The sequence below is a fragment of the Orycteropus afer genome, unplaced genomic scaffold, assembly GCF_000298275.1.
Source record: "Orycteropus afer afer isolate SDZICR_OR568_19922 unplaced genomic scaffold, OryAfe1.0 scaffold00580, whole genome shotgun sequence".
Taxonomy (NCBI): Eukaryota; Metazoa; Chordata; class Mammalia; order Tubulidentata; family Orycteropodidae; genus Orycteropus; species Orycteropus afer.
The window spans coordinates 1081248-1092912 of NW_006922167.1; the positions used below are offsets into that span (position 1 = coordinate 1081248).

The 11665-nt window shown below is 40.2% G+C and overlaps 1 protein-coding gene across 1 annotated transcript in view; it reads right to left on the bottom strand.

The window, feature by feature from the left end:
• E2F5 (E2F transcription factor 5) overlaps nucleotides 1–5880 on the bottom strand; it is a 36779-nt gene extending 30899 nt beyond the window's left edge. Inside the window, exon 1 of the mRNA XM_007956188.2 lies at nucleotides 5644–5880. Coding sequence (XP_007954379.1) covers nucleotides 5644–5880 — 237 coding nt within the window. The remainder of the gene's footprint in view (nucleotides 1–5643) is intronic.
• Between the last annotated feature and the right edge of the window lie 5785 nt (nucleotides 5881–11665).

An 11665-nucleotide genomic window follows, 5' to 3' on the forward strand; every position in this document is an offset into this window, starting at 1 on the left:
CCTCGGAAAGAAGGTTGGGCAATCCTACTTCCGTAGTGATACTGCCTCGGAAACCCAAGGAGGGGTCGCTATGAGTCGGGGCCGACTCGACGGCACATAGCTTTGCTTAGCAAAGTGATTAACAGTACCAATTCTGATATCAGACTACATATCTCATTTACTGTACATATTGATCAAATTACTTAACCTCTTTAAGCCTCAATCTCCTAAGCCGTGAAATGGAGATATAATACCTCTTTGATAGTTTTGTTAGGCGAATAAAGTGAGTCAGTACAAGTAAGGCGTCTAGCATAGTACTGCAAAACGTAGTATTAGCTATTATTAATCATTTGTATTAGTGCAGCAGAGCTTCGGTCTCCCAAGAATCTTTAAGCATGCACTATAGTTCTGGCTGCCTGAACACCATGTTTCTTCTTAGGCTAATTCTTCCTAAAAATCGTTGACGTCACAAACTGTGACCTTACCAAAAAAAAAAAAAAAAAAAAAACTCGCTACCTTTGAGTTGGATCTGACTCATAGGAACCCCTCCTTGGGTTTCTGAGGAGGTGTCACTATTGAAGTAGATTGCCCAACCTTCCTTCCAAGGAGTGGCTGGTGGGTTTGATCCGCCAGCCTTCTGGTTATCAGTCAAATGCCTTAGGCACTAGACCACCAGAGCTCCCACTGAGAACCTTTAGATTATTTATTTCTTCCTAGGTTTGTGTTATCAGCTTATCATAAGTGGTATGAGTCAGGAAGCTGTGAGATAAGAACTATAACACTACAAATGCTTTATCACTTAACCCAGATAACATTCTGGCAATTTATATCTAAAACAATTACAATAAAAGAGATAAGCAATCTGGACTGTGCTTTCAAAAGTTCAAAATGGCACCAAAATGACAAATACAATATAGAAACTTAGTTAACAGGAATTTTCAAAACAGTATATCGAGGCTTAGTCATGAATATTCTAAAAGAACTTCAGATTACTAGATCGGAAAAAACATTTAGTTTGTGAAATAATATAATCCATAAAGGAACATGTGTGGGAGCTCTGGTAGCGTAGTGCCTAAGGCACCTGACTGCTAACCAGAAGGCTGGTGGTTCAAACCCACCAAACTCCTCGGAAGGAAGGTTGGGCAATCTACTTCCATAGTGATACTGCCTCAGAAACCCAAGGAGGGGTCACTATGAGTCAGGTACGACTCAAGGGCACATAACAAAAACAAAGGAACATGTGGAATTTGCTGTCAGTACCCTCATTTTCAACATAGGTGCTCTGAGACCCCACTGATTCCCAAGCCCTTACAACACAAATGAAAAATGTAAATAATTTTATTTTCAGGCATACTGGAAGTCAGTGTAGCATGAAGAATGAGAACAAATGTCCAGGCATCAAATCTTAGCTCTGTCACTTCTTACTGTGGGATTTGGGGCAAGTTACTTAACTTCTTTTGATATCCGTTTCCTAAACTGTATTTTGCTGCTGGTGTTAGACGATGACATTAGATAACCTATACAAAATAAGGAGCCATGGTGCGACTGGTAACCACAAAGTCTGCGGTTTGAACCCACCAGCTGCTCCACGAAAGAAAGAGATGGTAGTCTGCTTCTGTAAAGATTTACAGCCTTGGAAACCCTATGGGCCAGTCCTACACTGTCTCTTACAGGGTTGCTATAAGTCAAAATTGACTCAATGGCAATGGGTATTTTAATACCTAGCACATAGTAAGCTTTCAATAAACATTAGCTATTATCAGCATAAATTGGCCAACCACATAGTGAAAGGACTATGATATAACTTCTCAGTCCATCAGTCACTGGAATAAAGAATCTAACTTCTCAGTCCATCAGTCACAGGAAGAGACAATAACTACTCCCACCCTCACTATGACAAATAAAACTTAGACTAGAAAGATGTTGACTAACTTTTCAAATCATTTCCAAGGTGTTTCTGTTGTTGATAGGTGTCATCAAGTTCATTCCAACTCACAGTAACCCCATGGGACAGAGTAGAACTTTCCCACAGGGTTTTCTAGAATGTAATCTTTACAGGAGCAAACCACATCTTTCTCCCATGGAGCCGCTGGGTGGGTTCAAACTGACAACCTTCTGGTTAGCAGCTGAGCACTTACCCATTGCACCACCAGGGCTCGTGAAGGTATTTCTAGTCTCTCCTAATTGTTAAATTATACCAGAATAGTGTAAAATTTATAAACTCTGTTAAATTATGTCCTCAATTATATTACCGAGAAGAAATTTATCATTAAGATACAGAATGCTATATGTTCTTATTCTTCAACACTTTGTGTCATAAGTCAGAAAAGAAATACCATCTATATGGTCTCAAACACTTGGCTATTTCATGTGAAGACTGACATATTTCTGTAAATGTCATCTTCACTACCCAAAACTTTTTCCATATTATATTCACAAAAATATATTCTTTTGCTGCCTATTTTTAAAGTGCCAAGTGTATAACCCAAAAATATCATTAACTTATGCTGAATTATACATGTTATGTGATGTGGAATTGGCCCCGACTCACAGCGACCCCTCCTTGGGTTTCCGAGGTAGTAACACTACAGAAGTAGATTGCCCAACCTTCCTTCCAAGAAGGGGCTGGTGGATTTGAACCACCAGCCTTCTGGTTAGCAGTCAAATGCCTTAGGCACTATGCTACCAGAGCTCCTATACATCCCTAAAGTAGGTATATAATAAAAAGGAAAATAAATAAATAAACAAAAACATGGTTTTCTAATTTCAAATTAGAAGACATTTATAATTGTTGGTGCTAGTTTATCAACATTCATCATCAAAAATATCTTAATGATTCTTTACTATGGTGTACAGTAAGAAACACCACTGGAAAGATTTCAATATAAACTTTTACAAGTTTTACATGTATGTATATGCAAATAAATGAAAATATGTAAACAAAATATATATATGCTCTCATAAATATGTATATATATGAAAGAATGATACTCAAACTTCTCTAGAAATACAAACTTGTTAATATAATGAGACCTAACATTAACTGCAGAAACCTTTGCACTGTTAGACTTCAGGATAAATGAAACAATGTAATGAATTATCAAACTCTACATCCTATTCACTGCCTCTGTAATGTCTGTAGATCAATTACATGGGCAAAGATGAGATCTAAAAAAGCAAGGGCAATGTTCTATCATATTCCCAGAGCAAGCTGGGGGAGAAGCCCTCAAGGTCAACCCTCAGAGGTCAATCTTGATAACTTCATACTTCCTCCTTGGCTGTGCCTAAAGTTAGGAGCTATAGTTGAATATCTATCATTTGAACAGCAGTTTGCAACCTGTGTTTTGTAACATTCCTGCTCTCTCTGATGACCTAATGATTTCCTACAAAAGTCTTGAAACAGAATCCATTTTAATTCACCACAATTTAAATACTACTATGGGGAAGGGGGGGTCATGGGGTAATAAAAAGAGAACAAGGTATTTCCAAAGATGGGAAAATAATTCCAGGAAAACTTTAAAAAAAAAAAAAATAGTAGAAACTACTTCCCAAAGTTCCAAAATGCCAAAAATGCTCACACTGTATGAAAAAAAATAACTCACTGCCATCGCGTGGATTCCAAATCATAGCAACCCCCTTTGGGTTTCTGAGGCAGTAAATCTTTATGGAAGTAGGTTGTCCAGTCTGCCTTCCGTGGAGGGTTGGTGGGTTGAACCGCCAACCTTTCGGTTAGCCGTCAAGTGCCTTAGGCACTACGCCACCAGAACTCCTAGCGTACAATATGTGAATTACAATAACAATAATTCTACATCCAGGGAACTGAGGTGCCACCCACTAGGATACACCTGGAAGAGGGCCCCTAGCAAATGACCAGTTTAACCAAAAAAAAAAAAAAAAATCACTGCCAGCGAGTCGGATGGATCCGACTCATAGTGACCCCTCCCTGGGTTTCTGAGAGGGTATCCCTACGGAAGTAGATTGCCCAACCTTCCTTCCGAGGAGGAGTGGCTGGTGGGTTTGAACCTCCAGCCTTCTGGTTAGCAGTCAAATACCTTAGGCACTTTGCCACCAGAGCTCCGCACAGGCTTACTTGTCCTTACTTTCTAATCTGTAGTGCACCATTTCACTTTTTTCGAACACATTAAAGATTCTGCTTTAAGGTATGCCTGGCATGTGTCTCCCTCAATCCTAGGGGCACCTTCCCACAGAATCAAAGCCACTTTTCAAATTCACAATCCCTGGCAAGGGCAGAGTACCCAGGCAACAAGGTAAGCGTTTACTTGCGCTTACTACTCCGTAGTGAACAGTTTCACTTTTTGTGGTGAAATCCATGTGAAACTACTGAGTAGTAGGTAAACATAACTAAACCCGTGCTTACCTTGCTCACTGAGTAATCCGCCCCTGCGGATCGTCACTGAATCGTCATGAATCGTCATTGGCGGGGTTTCTGAGGTCCCTGCATTCAACAGTACAGGAGGGAGCCTCCCTGCTCAGCTGCAGCTTCTTCCGTTGCTTTATGGACAGCCTTGGTAATGCAGTGAAAAACCAAGTCTCAAGCCAACTAAAGTTGTCTGGGCACTCCCCTGGGTGCTAGGATCAGAGCTCCAAACAAGGCCACTTCTAGGCTTGCCTGTAGTTAAGGATCTGTGGTGATCACAGAGTGGCTAGGCTTATTTTTAAACTTTGGAACTTTCGGGTGGCTATCACTTGGAATCAACTCCAGAGCAGTGGGTTTGGTTTTGGTTTTCCTGCCTAAACCTGGTGCGCAGGCTGTATTTTAATTCACGTGAACACGTTCTTTTTCCTTGGCTGTGGAATCCTTCCAAATCCTGTCTTGAACTGTTCAATTATTCTGCATGACCCAACAGCTTTAGATGCATGTTGCTGTTTGAAAAATCGTAACCGTAGTAGAGGGCAAAGCGCATGTTCCCGCGAAACAGCAGAGCGTTCACGGAGCGCTTCCACCTCTTTGGGTGAAAGTTATAATACATCCCCTTTTTGTATGATGGCAAATAGCACTCTTAGAAATCTCTAACTGATGCCAAATTTGAGTCACAAATCAAGTATTTTTTCCTAACCATCAGTATGATGAAAAGAAATGTACAAGAGTTTTTATTACTACTATTTTAACGAGGAAGAGTGTGAAAAAAACTTTTTCACCTTTCTCTTTCATCTGGAAAAGGTGACAGAACCGGGTTTTTTTTTTTTTTTTCCTTTACAACAGGAACACGATCCCAGTTGTAATAGCATATTAAAATCATTACTTCCCAACAGAAAAATCAGTCCTGCGGTGTCTCCGGCCCTGCGCCTGGGTACCCCCCGGGCCTCGGCCACAGGTGGACTGGGAGCAGCCAGGCTATCATTGCGTCTCTGCTCCGGGAGACAGAACCACGCGGGGGCGCTGGAGGTCCCGGGCCTCTTTGTCAAGAACCGGGCGCGGCGCTCCAGCCCCATTGGTTACGCTGCCGGACGAGGCCATCCTGGTCCCTCGTCCCTCCCCCATCCCGGAGTTCGGGGCCCAGGCGCAGGCCACATGGCTGCTAGTCACCGAGTCCCCGCAGGGCGCGTCCACATCACTTCGCCAGACCACAAGATGCAAGGGGTTGGCTTCTCCTAGGGCCACAGGATGAGAAATACGCCCCCGTCCCCGCCTCCCGCGCTCACCGCTTTGAGATCGAGGACGCCGTCCTTGGCCTCCTGCAGCAGCGACACAAACTTGGTGGTGAGCAGCCCCAGGCTCTTCTCGTGCCTGCTGCTGCCACTACCGCTGCCCCCGAGCTGCTGCTGAGGCGGCTGCTGTTGCGCGGGCTGCGGTTGAGGAGGCTGTGCCTGCGGCCTCTGGCCCTGCCCCTGCCCCGGCGGCGCCTGCTGGCCGGAGCTCGCGGGCTCCGCGGCCGCCATCGCGTCCCCGTACCGCGGTGGTCCGGCCCCCGCGCACGGCCACTCGCCGTCCTCGCCCGCAGCCAACTGCCGAGTCGGCTCTACAGCGGCCGTTCTTGCCGCCGCCCGCCGAGAGCGGACGAAGGTGGCTGCCTCCTGCAAACAACAGGTGCGCGGCGTCCACCCGACTCCACGCACCGCGGCACGCCAGGCCTCCGCCCCCTCCCCAAGCCCGGGGAAGTGTGAATGAAGCCCACCACCGAGGGGAGGGGGAGTGAAAGCGAAAAGAAGGGGCAGCGAGGGGTGGGGACCCGAGTTTAAATGGCAGGAAGTGACGCCGCGGCCCGCCGTTGCCTGGATACGCATTTTTCTGTGGGAAGGAGGAGTTAGCAGAGAGGAGGGGCAGCGTCGGTGAGTGTGGGTTTCACCCTCGCCTCCTTGCTCTTGCTAGTTTCGCCAAGGCGAGCTGATACCACGCAACGACTTGGAAAACTTGGAAAGACTTAAAAAAAAACTTTCTGGGCAGAAAATCACTATGTCCAGTGGTCATTAATTTCTGTGCCGTGAAGTTTGTTGGAGCGTTCTCGGTTTATAAAGATTACTCGTCGGTCACTCATTGAGTTGCATTTCTGCTGCCTTTGCTCAGATTTATTTCTCTTTTAAAGCTTCAGAATCGTTTGTATACATTCAGCGACCTGTACTAATTGCATGACTTTATTCCATAAATCATCTTTTTAGGTTAAGAGCATAGGAAAATTAGAATCGTGGAGTTTTAGGTTGATTTTGTTCCAATCAGAAATCGTCTCCAAAGTCTTTGCTTTATAGATGAAAGCTAAGCTGTAGCCAAAGACTCACCCCAGATCTCCTCTGCTCACAGCAGTGTTCTTAATACCTTATTGGAACTTATATTGTATAAATCAAAATATTAGGCACAGATTCTTGTGTTTCAGTGACAACCAAATCATTGGTAGTAAACGAAGTCTCACAGATTCTCAGTAGAGTAGAAGAAAAATTTTTCTCACCAGATTACAAACTCTTGTTACTCAGAACTAACTTTTAAATGATTTGTTATTACCTATAACACTTTGACTATAGTACGCGCTCTATAAATATTGAATGAATGAAAAAGCCATATGATAGTAATTAATCAAGAACATTGCCTGCAAAAGTTCGCCCAATTTAAGATAACAACCAGCAAAACAAGGGTAACCGAAGAAGAGTGAAAGCATTAACTAGTAACACTGATCACACCACCTGTAACAAAAATTTTTACTTTTCGTTTGTACATACAAACTTTATTAATACCAGGTAGTTTTATTTTAAGCAAAGAAATATATAAACAAATCTTAGACTTAAAAATCTGAAGTAAAACATGAAAAATTCAGTCGATGCCATCACATTTGAACAATTTAAGCTATTCAAAAATGGTTTTTCCTGTGTGACTTGGCATTAGCAACATCGTCAACAAGTTTTGCTAATTAGTTTTATTGATTGCCATCCAACAATATTTCTTAAGGAAGCTTCAGTTTGTTTGTTTTAATGTGAAGAAAGAGCATTCTGCAGAGAAGGGAATTGACAAAAATTGAAGTATTATTATTTTTTTGAAAAACTTGTTTTTAAATTTCACATTTACATCATATTATTTAAAGATAATTAGTAATTTGGGGAATTGTTTGTTTTTTTACTTTAGTTTTTAAAGATTTTCTATAAATCAGTTATAATACTTTTAATGACACTAATGGGTCACTTGACAATTCTGTACTTTTATTGTGCTTTTCACAATGAATTTTTCATCTGTTCAAATTAACTGGGGTTCAGATAGAAAATATAAATTAAGTAAACATTTCGATTAACCTTCAAAATCTTATGTTTGCATGTTGTTGTGTGCCTTAGAGTAGCCCCGACTCTTAGAGGCAGTATCACTACGGAAGTAGATTGCCCGACATTCCTAAAGAGGAGTGGCTGGTGGGTTGAACCACCGGCCTTCTGGTTAGCAGTCAAGTGCCTTAGGCACCATGCTTTGCATTGTTGTTGTTGTTGTTATGTGCCGTCCAGTCGGCCCCGACTCATATAGGAAGTTAAAAATCACATACACCAATGCTACCCAAACTTCAGGGGGAAATATCTCATGTGGTGTTTGTTTAAACTATATATTCTTGAGTCTAAAACTCAGAAATCACATCTTCATTTGATCCAATAAGAATTTGACCTGGGAATCTGCATTACCACACACAGTTTCAGTAATTCTCATGCTTGAGGTCACTCTGAGAAACAGAGAATCACAAATCACACTGAGAAATGTTGAATCATGCACAATTAAAACCACTGATAATGCAAAATCTTTTTATAATATTGCAGAATCTTTACAGCTTTATAGATTAACTTCTGCTAATGAAATTATTTAAGAAGAATGATTTTAAAACCCAGAATGCAATTTTTTAAAGAAAATTATATTGGTCAGTGTATTGTAATATGTTAATCTAACTCTGATTTCTTTTTCCTTTTGGCTACAAAGGAGACAACAATGAAAAGGCTTCAGTTACAACACCAGCTCATTTTACCAATTCTGACAAAGGCCTAAGAATTCTTTCCATCAAAAGGCAGGGCTCATACATCAGCAAGATGTAGGTAAGAATTTTTAGACTGTAATAATCCAACTGAACTAAATTTAAGGAGCCCTGGTGGCACAGTGTTTAAGTGCTTGGCTGCTGACCAAAAAGATCTGAGGTTCAAATCTACCAGCCTCTCTACAGAGAAAGATGTGACAGTATGCTTCAATAAAGATGGGGTCACCCTGAGTCAGAATCGACTTGAGGGCAACTAACAATGACAATGATGGAGTCATAAAAGCCTAGTAGTAATCCTTGGTTAAATTCCATTTAATTACATGCTACTAATTGGACAGATATATCTATTATGATATCATTTATACATTCCTGTTTATATTGTCTTTATTATGCATTTTGGAAGTGCAGCTGCTTAATTAGCTCAGGACTTGGAGAAAAGGACATATATATTTTGAAACTGATAGAATAGTTTATTCATCCATGGGTCATTTCATTGGTAGAATTTCATATTATGCAATTATCATAGAGGTGTAGGATTGATTTTAAAAATGTATAACTGTGTCAAGGAGCTTTGGTAGCATAGTGCCTAAGGCACTTGACTGCTAACCAGAAGGCTGACGGTTCAAACCCACCAGCCACTCCTCGGAAGGAAGGTTGGACAATCTACTTCCGTAGTGATACTGCCTCAGAAACCCAAGAAGGGGTCGCTATGAGTCGGGTCTGACTCCACAGCACATAACAACAACAACATAACTATGTGATAGCATAGATGGAGAGACATCATCTCCCTTACTTTGGCCATGTTATCAGGAGGGAACAGTACCTGGAGAAGGACATCATGCTTGGTAAAGTAGAGGGTCAGTGGGAAAGAGGAAGCCCTCAGTGTGCTATAGTGATACAGTGGCTGCCATTGTGAGGATACCACAGGACCAGGCAACATTTCCTTCTGTTGTCCATAGGGTCCCTGTGCGTTGGGACCAAAGCAATGACACATAACAACATAGTAGTTAAATAGTAGGAGCTCTGGTAGCATAGTGGCTAAGACACTTGCCTGCTAACCAGACGGCTGGCGGTTCAAACCCACCAGCCACTCCTCGGAAGGAAGGTTGGGCAATCCTACTTCCTCGGAAACCCAAGGAGGGGTCGCTATGAGTCAGGGCTGACTCGACGGCACATAACAACAACAACAATAACAAGTTAAATAGTTAAGAAAATCCAACCAAATTTTATATTGTTTCCTGATGATGACACAATGACTTGTAGATGCATTAGTCTATTCAATGTGTGTGATCAGTTGGAACTTAAACTCTTAAGTCATCTCTGAGTTAATAAACTGTCGTCAAAAGCCTGCCTACATCAGGTTTATTACTGCATTGTTTTAATCTGATCTGAGTTAGTGAAAACAAAATTTGGCATTCTATTTTTCCTTTCCAAACTTTCCATCATATAAACATTTATGTTCTGCATTTTCTAGGTAAAAAGTATCTTAGTTTAAAAGGTACTTTTCAAGGATTGTTAATTATCTCATTATGATAAAGAACATTATTCTTTGCCCACCCATGACCTATTGGTGTAACAATATAATGAATAATAAAAAGACCTTATCTTCAGAAGTTTGTACCCTATAAGTAGAAACAGGAAATGCAGATTACACTAAAACATACACAGAGCTATAATTCACACACATTGGAAAGATTTTAAATTTTATTTAGTGATTGTACTCTACCTTACTGTCATGTCTAGGCAGCTTACAGAAATAACACATATATAAAAATGATGGTATGATATTAAAAGAAAAAAGTAACTGCTTCTAAAGCTGCTTGAAGAGTAGTATTGAGAATTCTACTTTTCATCCACGTTGGTGTATTGCTTTTTGATGTATTATGTGGTGTCCAACCTGTGGTAGATATAAAAATCATAATATATTCAAATATAACAAGAGATCCAAGTTTGTTGTAACAAAAACTAATTTAACTATTATACACTGAACGTATCTACTCACACATGAACAATCCTCTGACTACTCTGGTAGATAGGAAAGGGAAGGCAAATTTTGGTCAAACATTTACTGAAGCTGCATGTTATTTAGACATTCTTGTAAAACCAAGTTGCTCAGCAACACTCCACTGGAAACACTGGAATGTTTCCACTGATAACACCATTTCTTTGAAATTTTAGCTAGATAAAAACACTTATCATTAAACCACCAAAGCATAAGATAACAACTTGTCAAGATAATGAACCATCTTAAAGACCTCCTGATACCATACAGTGCTCCAGTTATGAACACAAAGTTATATATACATAGTACCCTTGGATTCAAACCTTTTGTCCAAGAAGACCCTATGTCAACTGAGTGTTGAAAAGTTTTGAATTTATCACCAAGGGGGAGTGTCTCTAAGTCAAAAGCTTTGCAGTCAAAAGATAATTTATATGTAGTACCTACATATTCAATTCAATTCCGTGTGAAGTGCTAGGAAACCTATTTCTGAGAGTGAAAAATAAATAGTAAGAGTTATCTGAGAATTATCTAACCTTGACAAACAAATCATCCTATCATTCACGAAAGCATTTGGCTGCTAATAAGGTCAGCAGTTCAACACCCACCAGCTGCTCCTCAGGAGGAAGATGAGGCAATCTATTTCTGTAAACATTTACAGCCTTGGAAACATTATGAGTTGGAATTGACTCAATGTCAGTGAGTTTGGTGGGGTTTGTTTCTTTTAAAAATATGTATATTTATTTGTATAATTATATTTATGCAATAAAACATTAAAAATTAAGGAATTTATTCAGCAAAAATTCAGACCCATCAGTGGATATCTTCCAACTGAACCATGAGCCATATCCATTATTAAATGAAATAATACTTGCTCTTAGAATCTCTGAAAAAGATGCTGTATAAAATTAGAAGGAGAGGACAAAAATAATATATTGGAATATTTTCTAAATCACACCATATAATAATTTATCTAACTTTTCTAAAGTATGATACACAAACCATTAGTGGTATTCAGGATAATTTTATCTGATACATGATAATTTTTTTTAAATTTTAATGCTTGCATGACTAATTTATTATGAATTAGAAAAATAAAACAAAACCAGAACATTAAAGCAGTGATTTCATTTATATTGTTTAAGCTGTAGCTAAATGAGGTATTTAATTTTGAAAAGTAAGTCCATTTTATGGAAATAAATGTTGTTGTTGTTGTTGTTAAGTGCCGTCGAGTCGTTTC